This window comes from Xiphophorus couchianus, chromosome 11, assembly GCF_001444195.1.
Source record: "Xiphophorus couchianus chromosome 11, X_couchianus-1.0, whole genome shotgun sequence".
Classification (NCBI taxonomy): domain Eukaryota; kingdom Metazoa; phylum Chordata; class Actinopteri; order Cyprinodontiformes; family Poeciliidae; genus Xiphophorus; species Xiphophorus couchianus.
Genome location: NC_040238.1, coordinates 28,044,791 through 28,058,139, shown reverse-complemented (window position 1 = coordinate 28,058,139; position 13,349 = coordinate 28,044,791). Strand labels below are relative to the sequence as shown.

Genomic DNA, 13,349 nt, shown 5'->3' with positions numbered 1-13,349 from the left:
ATAATTATCCTTCCATTTCACAACTATGAGCTAGTTGATTTTGGGCCATCCATTGGTTACACTAAGACTAAATCTGTCCATGGTGTATAAAAATATTTGTAATACACTGTAAATGACTATTTGTACCATCCAGGTCTGAACCGTACAGTTGTATATTCTCTGGTGGATTCATTCGATGGGATATTTTCCATTGATCCGGTTACTGGAATAGTGATCCTGGAGAAATTCCTGGACAGAGAGAGCCGAGACTCGTATCGTATTCGTGTTCAGGCTACCGATCGGGTTGGGCAACAGGGGGCACTGTCCTCACAGGTTAGTAACAAGTTAGTTGGTTAAATTAGAGTATGAAGTTATAACATCATGAATCAATTGGGTTTTTTTAAATACACTCTACTTCTAATATCACAATGAGACAAAAGGTTTGAATAAACATGATCAAATAGATTGAAGCCTGAGACAAAAAGCAAACTGTTTGGAAAAACAGCTAACTGATAGACCAGCTATTTCAATCAAAAAAGCTTAATTTTCCATAAATATTAAAAACAAATAACATCTAAGTGATTTTGGGCTTCCTTGTTACTTCATTACCATATAGTAGTAAATAAATAACCCATCTCTGCTTTACAATTTATTCTGTAAATCCAACCAAAGAGTTACAAATGGTACATATTATGCAAAGTAGGTGTCGCCTGGTCTTAAACAGAATATTGTTACATAAAATAATTTTATTTTGGTATAAATGTGTTATAAAATTGTCTACTATATACGTAATAAATTATTTTAATAAATATATGGTTGTCGTGAGGGAAAAACATTCTTTCAAAAGCTTAATTAGTTAAAAATAATATTATTTAACTAATAAATTAATTAATGATTTTGTGGCTGCCATGTCTCAGTGTACAATCTTATCAAAATTATCTGAATGATCACCACCATATCTGTCTGTAGTACAGTTTAGATTAGTGGCAACAGAGATTTTAGAATGTAAGCACTATGTTGTGATGTGATTCTGTATCTCTGTTCATATGCGTGAAGAAATTAATGCTTGCATATGCCAGCGAGTGAAGCCACTTTGTTTACTAGAGAGATTAGTTTAATAACAGGGTAGATTTTAATTAAGATAAAATATCATTACAGTTTTCAGTGGCCGGGACAGAAAAGATGGGGAAGGTGACGTTAACAATGTCAGAGGGAAAGCAGGGAAACTGGAACAGTGTTGCACTTCCACTGAGTGGGTTGGTCTATCAGAGGTCCTCTGGGGCTTTTAAAATGGGTCCCATACACAAACTAAAATTATTAAATCACTTGTTTAATAACTTAACATATGTTAAGCAATATTACATGTTTGGATGGTTAGTACTACCAACAAATTTATTGATACATATTTACACAAGACAATTATTGAGAGGATTCCGATGCAATGTCATTCATTTTGGAAGAAATAAGGAAATAAATTAGGAAGACAAAATAGTCTAACAAAGGATGAAAGAAAAATTAATTTACTGTCATTTATTAATCAGTTGTTCTACAAAGGTCATAACAATTCTGCATGTATTTTTTATGAAAAGTTTAATACTTTAAAAGTAAATAATACACACAAAAAATAAACAAAGACCTCTTAATTTCCCATCTAGATGTAAAAAACAGAAAAAACTTTAAAAAATAAATAAGTTAGACATCAACAGTGACTCAGCAAGTCACAAGGTCCAGCTTTATTATTGTGAGATCTCACAATTGCTTATATTTTTTTAATGTTTAAAATGTTTAATGATTAAAACTTTAATCATTAAGTGATCTGTAGGTTTTTGATTTTAACTGCAGTATATTAAGTTTACCAATTTTTGTTCTTTGTCACTCAGGTTGATTTGACTATCTTGGTCCTGGATGTGAATGACAATGCTCCAGTTTTCCAGAGGAGAGATTATGCCGTTACTGTCCCTGAGGATGTCGCCGTGGGAACCGAGGTTCTGCGCATATTGGCAACAAGCGCTGACATTGGACCCAATGCCGAGATCACTTACAGCATCAGATCAGGCAACGAGTTGGGAAAGTTCAACATAAACAGAAAACTGGGTGAGAAAGACGTGGCTTGTTGTACAATATGTTAAAATATTTGAATGAATACTATCCTATTTTAATAAGCATTACATTGTTAGATTATATAAAGTCTTGTTTTAAGGTTTTTGTTTAATTAACAACAATTAGCATATTTTTAGGCTCAATTACAGTGACTGATGACTTGGACTTTGAGGTATGCAAGGACTACTACATCACTGTTGAGGCTTGGGACAATGGGAACCCTCCTCTTAGCACTGCTACAATGATTGTCATCGACCTCATGGATGTCAACGACAATGCTCCAATGTTCGATCAGGATATCTATAATGTTCTGATCAGTGAGGATGCATCCATAGGACAGACTGTTACAAGGGTAATTCTTAGTCCTTATTTGTTTTGGGCACTCACTTGTCTCCCTTTTTTGTCTTTTTACTAATCTCTATCTTCTCCAACATGTTGTGAAGGTGTTGGCAGAAGATCTGGATAGCCAAGTGAATGGACGAATTACCTACTCAATTCTGAAAGGTGATCGGACCAATCACTTCTGGATTGATCCTGTGACTGGACTACTTAAAGTTATTAAGAGACTTGACAGAGAACTAGTAAGGGTTTTTCTTAATACGCATCACCTTTGACATTCCGTAACATCCTTAGTCACAATTGTACTAAACTAAATTGTAGGCTTATTATGATGTTTTTAGTGAGAGTAAAACTTTAAATTACTTCAAGGCTTTTTACACATCCCTTTGTTGGTTGTCAATGAATATGAAGTTTACAGTATTTTGTATGAATTAGGATTTTTAGATTAGCAAGCACAGGATTGCAAAAATACTCATCTAATGAAGTCTGTTATCTTCATGTTTATCCTCTAGGTATCCAGGTACACTTTATCTGTACAAGCATTTGACAGCGGCTCTCCTGCCATGTCCTCCACTGTCGCCGTTAACATCGACATCTCTGATGTTAACGACAACCCTCCGGTCTTTGCTCCTCCCAACTCCACAGCCATTATACAGGTAGGGGTGTGTGTGAGGGGGTGTGTATGTCCTCTGTGTAGGTCTTTGGTGTTTTGACTTTCAGACTCATCACTGTACTTTCAGCTCAACCAGGCTGCTGGCACCCCCCTTCTAACACTGTCAGTAAGTGATAAAGACTCCCCTAGAAATGGTGCCCCCTTTGTTTTTCGCATAGTGGCAGGAAATGAAGGTAGTTTCTTCCGTTTGGACCAGACTGGATCTCTAAAGTCCAACCGTGTGTTCGGTCCTGAAGCACCCAGAGAATTCATACTTGAAATTCAGGTAATGGCTTGATGTGTTGTTTTTCACTCACTATTTTGTGGAGGTTTTTGAAACCAAGTTACCTGGATATCCAAGAATAACTTAGAACCCTTTAAACATAATCTTAGAATTTTCTATTAATGAAATGGTTAAAACTAAATACTTGCATGCTTTTTATACACTGTATGTAAATATGTGATTTCATTTGTAGACTGAATCAGGTTTCGGTGGGTAACCTGGTTAATATGATAACAATACCAGCTACTTCTAACATTAGAAACCTAACAATATTCTACCTTAAGTAGTTTCTATATATGTCTGTATATAGTTTGTTAATGTATTCCTCGTCTAAAGTCCTCTTTTGATGCCATAGGCAAGTGACTCGGGTAAACCGAGTCTTACTTCTTCTTCCTGGGTGTTTCTGAGAGTCATCGGTAACAGTCAGTACAAGCCCATTGTCTCCCCTCTGGAGATTTACATCGTCATGTCAACGGATACTTTTCCGGGTGGTCCGATCGGCCGAATCTATGCCACAGACCGTGACCCCAATGATGTCCTGTCTTTTACCCACAAGCCTCATCCAAAGAGCATGTTTAAAATCAACAGACAAGATGGGAGTGTTGTTGCTCTGCCAGGCTTGGAACCTGGGAGGTACATGCAAATTACACAAACTTAAAATTCATACAGCCAAAAGTTTGCTCCGGAAAAAACTTCCTGAGTGAAAATCCATTACATGTTCTTGTCTTCTTTCAGATACCAGATGAACGCAACAATCAGTGACGGACGATTTGCTGTCATAGCTGATGTATCAGTCCAGGTTGAACAGGTGACTGATGTTTTGCTACGTAGTGCCCTGACCTTGCGTTTCAGCTCCATCTCATGGGAGGAATTACTTGGACGGTACCTGAATCAGATTAAAGTAACTTTACGAGCTATAGCAGGCTGGAAATGGTTACCAGGGCAGCAGGATCCTCTTCACATACTTGGTGTGCAGCCAGTTACAGGGACATCTAATATCGATTTGGTTCTGGCAGTGGAGAGACCAGAGACGTTAGGCACTGGACGGATGGAGGGGTTTTACTTCCAGCAGGAGTTGGCAGCAAAGCTGGAGGAAGCAGCAGCACGCGGTGAGATGCGAGGTGCCCTTGCTGGAGCAGCTTTAATCAGCGGCACCTGTTCTGGGAAGCTGGATTGTGGAGACATGGAGTGTAAAAACACGCTGGTGATGGAGGGTGGTTTACCTGTTACCTACAACACAGAAAGGATCACCTTGGTGCTGCCCAGGTTTGGACGCACAGAGAGCTGCACTTGCTCAGGTGAACATTTCACTTTTTCCAAAACTTTTATTCTTACAAATGGTCAACACTTCTACTTTAACTTCCTTAAGATATTTTTGTGATGATGCAAATGTACACTGACTGGCCACTTTACTAGGGACACCTTCCAAGTACCAGGTTGGACCCTCATTTTTCTTTAGAATTTTTCTTTATGGAATAAAATGAACAGTTTGTCTGAAACACTCTTCAGAGATTTTGGTCCATATTGAGGTAATATCATAATGATGTTGCTGTATATTTGTCACCTGCAAATCCCCTATGCAAATTTTACATTTCACCACATTCATAAGGTGCTGTATATGGACCTGCTTATTGGATTACAGTAAATACATTGACACATTAAAAAGGCAGTTTGAGATAATATGAATTTTGTCACATGACCCATAATGTGCCAAAAGAATACATCCCAAATCATTACGTCTCCACTACTGTGTTTCCTTCAAATTGTGGCCATCTTCTCTGGATGACATTAACCTTAGTCAGTATTAAGTCATCCAATGGTTCTCACTCTGTTGTAGTCTGGTTTTGGTGAACCTGTGTGAATTGTTGACTCAGTTTCCTGTAGTTAGCTGACAGAAGTGCTGACTGATGCTTTCCTGTCTTTTGCTATGGTAACTCATCTGCTTTGAAGTTTGACGTAATGTGCATGCAGAGATTATATTCTGCGTACTTTTTCTTTTTACTTTTTTTTAGTTACTTACACTGCACACTTGGACAAAGTTGTTAATAACCTTCAACAATTTGTAAAAATAAAAAAACATTTTTATGTAATAATACACACAATTGTATTATTACAGAAAAAAGTAACAATACATAAAACTGTACAGGGAATTGTGACCTTCAGACATTGCTTCTGAATTGTAGTTCAACGGAATCTTTTTTAAAAAACAAACGAAACAGACCCAGAACATAACTGAGCCTTCTCCATGTTTCAGACTAAAGACCGTTTTCTTGTCTTGGTATGCAACATTTTTGCGTGTAAGAATATAGATTTGATGTGCCTTGACATAAAACTATGCTTTGCTTTCCTCCTTGATTATCTCCCATGAAGTCCACTAGGTCTCAAACAATGACAACCTTCTTCAGAGGTTGTTCTGGAATTTTTGTTCATTCATTTTATCCTTCCCTTCAATCCGTCATCAATTTTCTTCCTGTGGTCACAGCCAAGGAAGTCGGCTACAGTCCTGCAGACCTTAAACCTACAAATAATATCTGCAGCTGTAGTCACAGGAACATCACGGTGATTGGAGTTGGTCTTATTTTCTTTACCTTTACCATGTATAACTATAATTTTCTTTATAATGTTATGTTTTTATGTTGGGCAACTCTCTCCTTGGCTTCCTGTGGTGCATGTTTAGTGTGGTACATACCATGTCACCAAACAGAACAGTGACCATTTTTAAACATTTAAAAAAGCAGACTGACTAATTACAAACTTGAAGACACCTATCATTGACAACATGTACCTATGGTCAAATTATTTTAAATTTTTTTAGCGGGACCATCATTTTTGTCCAGGCATGTTTAGTTAATTTTTTTTTATGTTGAGCCACATTTCAAAAGCAATGTATGGTTTTCACTGATCCATTCATTATTACTTATAGGTTTAAGTTATTGCAGTAACCATTGTGGACTTTTAGGTAATTAACAGATGGGTACTAACAGTTTTGTCCATGTGTGTCCGTTTTCTGTCTATCCTCTGAAACCATCTCCAATTCTCTGACTTCTGACACCAACAATGCTTTTTCCTTCACATGCGTGCTGCTATCTGGAGAGTTTATTTTTTATGTTTTCAGACCATTTTCTGAAAAAGTGACAAATGGTTGTGTGTGAAAATCTTATTAGGTCAGCAATTTCTCTAATACTCAAGCCAATCCCACAGGCGCAAACAAACATTTCACTTTCAAACTCACTTAAATTTATTTTCTTCCCCACTCTGATGCTTGGTTTGAACTCTAGCAAGTTATCTTCAGCCCATCGAAATGTCCTCATGCAATGAGTTGCTGTAATTTAATAGTCTGAGGTACTATTTGCAATAAAAAGCAATCGAGCTGGCATACTTAATCAATTGACTGGGGAGTGTAATACTTTGCACATTTTATTTTTTTGTAGTCATGTATATTTTACTATATAGTGTGTTTGGTTTGTTTTCTGCTGTTGCGACAGATACATTTCCCAAGTTGGTATTATAAACTTAAATCCATTCTATTCTATTCTATTCTTTTCTATTGAATGTATTAGTTTTTACTGAGTCAGGGAATACTCAGGACATGAATTGTTTTTGCAGACTTGAAGGTAGTGTTTTTTAATCATTATAAATTCTAAGGATTTATTGTCTTGCATGGGTGGTTGATAAAATGAGTGTAACTGCTCTGTTCTGTTATTTATGCGTCCATCCCATTTTGCAAACAGGAGAGACGTGCCCAACCCCTGTAGAACTTTGTGAAGGTCAGTCCTGTCCAGACGATATGCAGTGTGTCCTTTCTGGTCCAACAGCACCATCTGTCTGCCAGTGTCAGCCTGAGCGATTGGATGAGTGTGCAGGTATGATTTCATTATTTTCGCTTGCTGGGCCACTTTGTTCAGCTTTTCTCAACTGGACTGTAAAGAGTATATAAAAGCATAAAGGTTTATTGAGCTGTAATTGAAACTTGTTTCTCCTCCTGGTATGACTGGGTAGGTCAGACCTCTCTGAGTTTTTCTGGAAACAGCTACATCAAGTACAGAGTGACAGAGAGGGTCCAGAGCGGAGAGATGAGGCTTGGCCTCAGGGTTAGAACGCTTCAAACAAGAGGAGTCATTATGTTCACTCGTGTTAACCCTTGCACTATGCTAAAGGTAAATTTAAAAACTGACCGCAGTTATGCAGTTCTTTTGTTCTTTGGATGCGTTTCTGCTTAATTTCTGCAGATTAAACTGTTTTGTAATGAAAACTGTAAAACAGAAACGTTTTGTTACCAGATTGAAGGGGGTCGACTGTGGTTCCAGTTGGACTGCGACAACACCCTTGGGGTCATGGGCATCTCAGACAGACCAATAAATGATGGTCTGTGGCATTCAGTTGCTTTAGAGCTGACCAGAAACTACACCCTTCTTTCACTGGATGACAGTTACGTGGAACGTCGCAGAGCGGCACAGGCCCCAGTCCGTCTCTGGCCACTCGCTCCTGATTCCTCGTTTTTCTTTGGGGCACAAGTGAGGCTGCTGAACGGACCAGGTGAGAGATCTATCTTTGGACTTGAGGAAAGCCTGGGAGGAGGGCCAGAATTTGGAGAGCGTTCAGTGAGGGGCCCAGCAAGAGCCCAGGATGGCTTCCAAGGTTGCCTGGGGTCACTGATGCTGAACGGTAACGAGCTGCCACTCCAAAATAAGAGGAGCCGTTACGCCGAGATAGCCGGGCTGAGTGAGGTCAAGCTGGGCTGTGTTCTTTATCCAGATCCATGCATCAGCCAGCCATGCCTCAATGGAGCCATCTGCAGCAGTCTGCCATTTGGAGGTCTGTATGTATGCAGATGACCACAACTCAAACTCAAACTGTTACCTTTATTTTTACTAAAAGAACATTTAAATGTTACCAACTAGAGATGCATCTGAAGCATTATTTTTCATTAATTCAGTTCCATTTTCTTTCTAGTTTACTTATTTACTGTACGCGCAGAACTATATTTTTAAGTATTATTATTTATTTATTTATTTATTATTTATTTTACTCTTACTATGTTTGGCAGGAAATGATACGACCAAAACGGATTTTTTAAATGCAAAAATTAGATATAATAGCTTAAGCATTCACAACTGTTCATGACTGGATCATTGAAGCTGGGTCTTGAGAATCATATATCTAAGGATATTAATACAAAGAAGTGCAATAGAAAAAGTTGCACAGGCTTTGGGGATAGTCACAGTTTTGAAGGTTGATAATAGAGCACCTTATATCTTTTTGCATCTAAAGAATCTCTGTAATATGAGTTTCATTTATTTAAATGAACTAATGGTTTGATAGAACTAAAAAACATTTGTTTTTATAGTGATTATAATTATGTTATAATTATAAATTTTAGGTTTAAGTCCAAATAACCTGATCTTTTTGCACCATATACCTACAGTAAATTGTTCTTTCTTGTACTTCAAAATCTTTGTTCTAATAAAATGATTCTGTATGAATCTCCTTTTTCAGCATGATTGTTGAAATATCGCATTAAATAAACAAATCTAATCTTTATCCAACAGGCTTCATGTGCAGTTGCAGCAGTGGATTCACTGGGGGGCGCTGTGAAGTTGAATTAACATCCTGCATGCCAAACCCATGCCAGAATGGTGGAGAGTGCAAAGCTGTTGGCAATGCATTCCTCTGTGGCTGTCCGAGAGGACTCAGGGGACTTATGTAAGATTTTTAAAAAGCATTAAATACAGACACACGCCAACACACGCGCACGTACACGCCCCCACACAATAGACTAAATAGTACACTGTAGAAGATGTGTTAATGAATAGTGTGCCCCACTTACAAACTGTTTACATACACTCAGAGTGGTGATTTAGTTTTTTGAAGCACAATAAAACATCAGCAGCTACTCTCTCTTTCAAGCATAAAATGTCATGTGCTACGCTCCCGCCCCCCAAAACATGCACACCCCCACCTACTACCCACAGTGTTGCTGTTATGAGAGACAAATTGGTGGTTCTAATTTAATTCAGGATAATTCTTGTTTGAAAAGCCTGTAATCAGTCTGTAGCTGCCTTCCTAATTACTGCTCAGTAATTGTCTTTGAAATAACCTCTGCGTTTGCGTGGCTGTTCAGTGGAGCCACCACTAGGGAGCAGTTTTCATCAAAAGAAGAGTTGGTTGCTTTGACGGAGAAGCTCTAAAGATGGAATGAAGTTTATGTATTTAAATTGTTCGTTTTTCACGTTGAAATAATCATACAGCAAACAACTTTGATGAAATTTGGAAACTGCATTTTGAATATGGTCAAAATTAAAGCAAGGATGCTCAAATATTACCATTCCTGTAATAGTTGGATGAATTTCCCCTAGCAAGTTGTACATCGGTCCAATACTTTTTACAGCCTTCAACCTTCATATCCTTAGAGCTCTTTTAAAATAGTTTGTTTCCTGCTTTGGGTATAGTAAACAAATCCTCAGAGTTTAAGTTAAGGCTTTCTGATTTTATTTCAGAAGCCCAAATTACTGAACTTTATTTATTCCGAACCATTATTGGCATGTGTTTAGGATCATTGCACAAACTGCATGAAATAACAAAGCAGGAGAATAACTTCCTAATGCTTCAGTTTCACCTCAAATCACCAGCTCAGATGACTGAAACATAGCCACTATTGGATACTTCTTCAGGTTATTGATTTAAAACACATATAGAGATATGCCATGCAATAGATAAAGCAAGCTAACCTTAAGCTTTGTCCCAAAGGTGAAAAACCGTGGATCACAAACTCTGGGTCTATGGCAGAAAACAAGCCTTTTTCATGAAACTATACCCATTCTGACATGAGGAGTGTCCAGATGTGTAGCTCCAATGATGCCAGAAGCTTGCTGATGGCCACAGAAAGTGTGTGGTTGAGCCGCAACTTACTAAAGAATATCTGGCTAAATATTAGTGAGGGATTATTTAGATATTTGAAACAGTTCGTATGTATAATTTTGACATTGCACAGACTGGATGAGTGCATGTACTATGTAGAGTGCCAACCTAAACTGTAGTGGTTTGTTTCCACATGGAATATCTGCCGAGTATGCCGGACTGTCCAGCTGTTGTTCCTACAGACTCCTAAACAGAAACCTTATTTTGTAATAAATGAAATTAATTCACAACAAATTAAAAAGCAAGACTTGTACATTCCACATAAACAGCCAAGTTATACAGTAAAAATAAAAATATTATATATGACTCAACTGGCAGACAGTCTGAATTTTTCTGTTTTTAATTAGGCCATAACGTATTCATTATTCAAAATATTTATGAGAGGATTTCACTGACCAGCAGATCTAAGTGTTGAGGAGTAAAACCAGGGGCGCAACTCCATATTTTTGTGGTGGATGCGAACATATCTTCGGCGCCCCCCCATATATCGAATGATGACTGAGGCCTGCTCTTGCTTTGAAATATCAGGTGTGCAGTCCAGTTCCACTGCAAAGTACTTAGAGGACTTAATCTTGGCAGATATTTTACTCAAAACACACTCTGATATTGAATCTAAAAATTCATTCTGAGTGCACCATGTCAGATATCCAGTGGTTTGTTTGGAGACAGCCTTTCTAAGATGCTCTGCCAGTGTTACATCATATCGCGCTATGAGCTCAAGGATTCCCAGAAAATTTCCATTTTTAGGATTTCCTAACTGAGAATTTTTCCCCCTTAGTGGCAAGTTTCTCTCTGCAAGGAAAAGTATGCAGTCGATAACTCTAGTCAACACACTTCTCCAGTGTGCTTTTTCAGCTGCCATGGTTTTCTGCAGTTCACTATCAATAGTTTTACCTAGGCGTAAGCGAGATGCCATTTCTTTCCACGTCAGATAAGCATTTATGTGAGAACTACTGGTTTCATGGTGCTTCAGTGTTTTTGAAAGACATCGCCAGTTATTATACCCCTCCACAAGGCATGTGTCAAGAACTTTAGCTTCACCAAAAAGCTTACATGCAAAACAATAGACTCTGTTAGTATTTTTAGAATACAGTAACCAATCTCGTTCAACTTTCTCTCCATTAGACAGTAAACGAAAACAGTATGCTTTGGAAAAACACCTCTTATTCTTCTCTGATCTTGGATATGGACCATCAGAAACTTTCTGTGGGCCATTTACAACCATGTACTACCTAAATGTGTCCCCCATTTTGTGTGGTAAAGGCCGTTCAGATGGTTCTTCTGAATAAAGCCTTGTCTCGGCTCTCTCCTCCGCAGCTCTGTGCTTCTCTCTCTCTTCATCATCTAGTCCTCTCTGCTCTTCCTCTCCCTCATCTGCACCTTTCTGTTTCTCATTCTCTTTTCTCGTGGTTGACTCACCATGACTGCCTGCACTAATTTTCCCCAAAAAAGAACACGATCAAAGATGGTCATCAGAAACTCAAACCATCATGGTATATAGGTTTTTGTTGCTTTCCTAATGCCTACCTGATCTCATCACTTGTCTCCTCTATCACTGACCTCATGTCTGTCTCCTTCATCCCTTGTCTGTGGTGTTCTCCACTAAGTCATGTGGTCAAAAAAGCATTATTAGTTGTAAAAATTACAGATCTTACCGTTTTTAAAAATAATGTTTAAAAATTTGTGCTTGAGATGGACTAGTTGCTCCCTCACTTCCACCTGCATTAGACCAACCTGTTGCCTTCCCCTGTCTGTCCTGATTCTTCCTCTTTCATCATCTTCTCTTCTTTCTCTCCACCATCACAGCTGAATGACATCAATTTTGTGTTAAATAGGCTTAAAAAATACAGCAGTCAAACTACAATAGAAATTAAACTTTAATTTAAATCATCTCCTTGTTGGATAACAGTTACTGATTGGACATTACATCTGATCTGACTTATCAGATACATCACAACACCACTGTAGTGGTATTGAATAAGACATTTAAACTCAAGTGTCCCCCTGCCAAAAAGGTTGGTAAAATAGGTCACCAACCTTTTTGAGTTTAAGGGCTTTAGTGACTCTGATGACTAATTTGTCTGATACACGCATGAACTTGAACAACTCATCTTTAATTAAAGAATCCATAATATATATGAGAGAAAAAATGCACCCAGGAGGGCTAAGTGTTGGACCATAGCTGGGCACTGCCGCCACAGCAGCTTTAGCTTTCCTGTGTTAATATTTCCTGAGTTTTATTTCGGTCATTCTTACTTAGTGCGCGGTTATGTGTCTGTGACAGGTTTATGTATCAGATATTCATAGAAATACAAAACAAATCGCGTCCCTTAATGGTTTAATAGGGGAGGCAACTTTTAACAGCCAAATATGGGACGATTCCGTATTAGGCTAGCTGCTAGCTTTAGCTAACTTGATTATTTACAGCCCTCCTGTCCTGCTAATACACTGACGGTACTTACCTACTATCTTTCAACCACATTGAAAGGCTTTTTTTCATCCCGCCAACATCTTTATCCTTCTCCCTTTTACTTTTTCTGTTTTGCGCCCCGGACAGCTTTTTTTTCTGCCGCTCCATTTTGTCAAGTGCACTACGAGTGGTAGTCTAAAATAAAAAAAATTAAAAAAACGCGCCTGCATACTCTTAGGGGTGCGTGCACAGCCACCTGCATGGGAGGAGCAGAGGGGCGCCTAATCAGTGCTGTTCCCCTGTTATTGATCATTTCATTCTGTTAATTATAGAAAATGCCAACAAGAAAAAAACATTTTTCGAGACGGGGTTTTGGCGCCCCCTCTAGTGCAGCGCCCCTATGCGTTGCATACCCTGCATACCCACTTTTTGCGCCACTGAGTAAAACTTTATATACTTAATGACTCCCTGCACTTTTATCATTAGAAAAAAAAACTTTGGATAGTTTCACAATAAGGCTTCTTCTGAAAAGCTTTTTTTTCTCCCGTCAGAGAAAAAAAAAACTCTTGCGAAGTGTTTTGAAAAATCCTATCACGGAAAAAAAATAATTGAAAAGCAAAAAGTAGTATTTCCTTTCCCCTTCACAGCAGGACACAGTGTTTGATATA

The 13,349-nt window shown here is 38.3% G+C and overlaps 1 protein-coding gene across 1 annotated transcript in view; it reads left to right on the top strand.

The window, feature by feature from the left end:
* Positions 1 to 13,349, top strand: part of fat3b (FAT atypical cadherin 3b) — an 80,709-nt gene that overhangs the window by 50,531 nt on the left and 16,829 nt on the right. The window contains exons 36-47 of the mRNA XM_028031399.1: positions 134 to 312; positions 1,860 to 2,073; positions 2,217 to 2,431; positions 2,523 to 2,660; positions 2,931 to 3,074; positions 3,159 to 3,356; positions 3,709 to 3,986; positions 4,089 to 4,651; positions 7,085 to 7,216; positions 7,353 to 7,510; positions 7,634 to 8,168; positions 8,903 to 9,056. Coding sequence (XP_027887200.1) covers positions 134 to 312; positions 1,860 to 2,073; positions 2,217 to 2,431; positions 2,523 to 2,660; positions 2,931 to 3,074; positions 3,159 to 3,356; positions 3,709 to 3,986; positions 4,089 to 4,651; positions 7,085 to 7,216; positions 7,353 to 7,510; positions 7,634 to 8,168; positions 8,903 to 9,056 — 2,908 coding nt within the window. The remainder of the gene's footprint in view (positions 1 to 133; positions 313 to 1,859; positions 2,074 to 2,216; positions 2,432 to 2,522; positions 2,661 to 2,930; positions 3,075 to 3,158; positions 3,357 to 3,708; positions 3,987 to 4,088; positions 4,652 to 7,084; positions 7,217 to 7,352; positions 7,511 to 7,633; positions 8,169 to 8,902; positions 9,057 to 13,349) is intronic.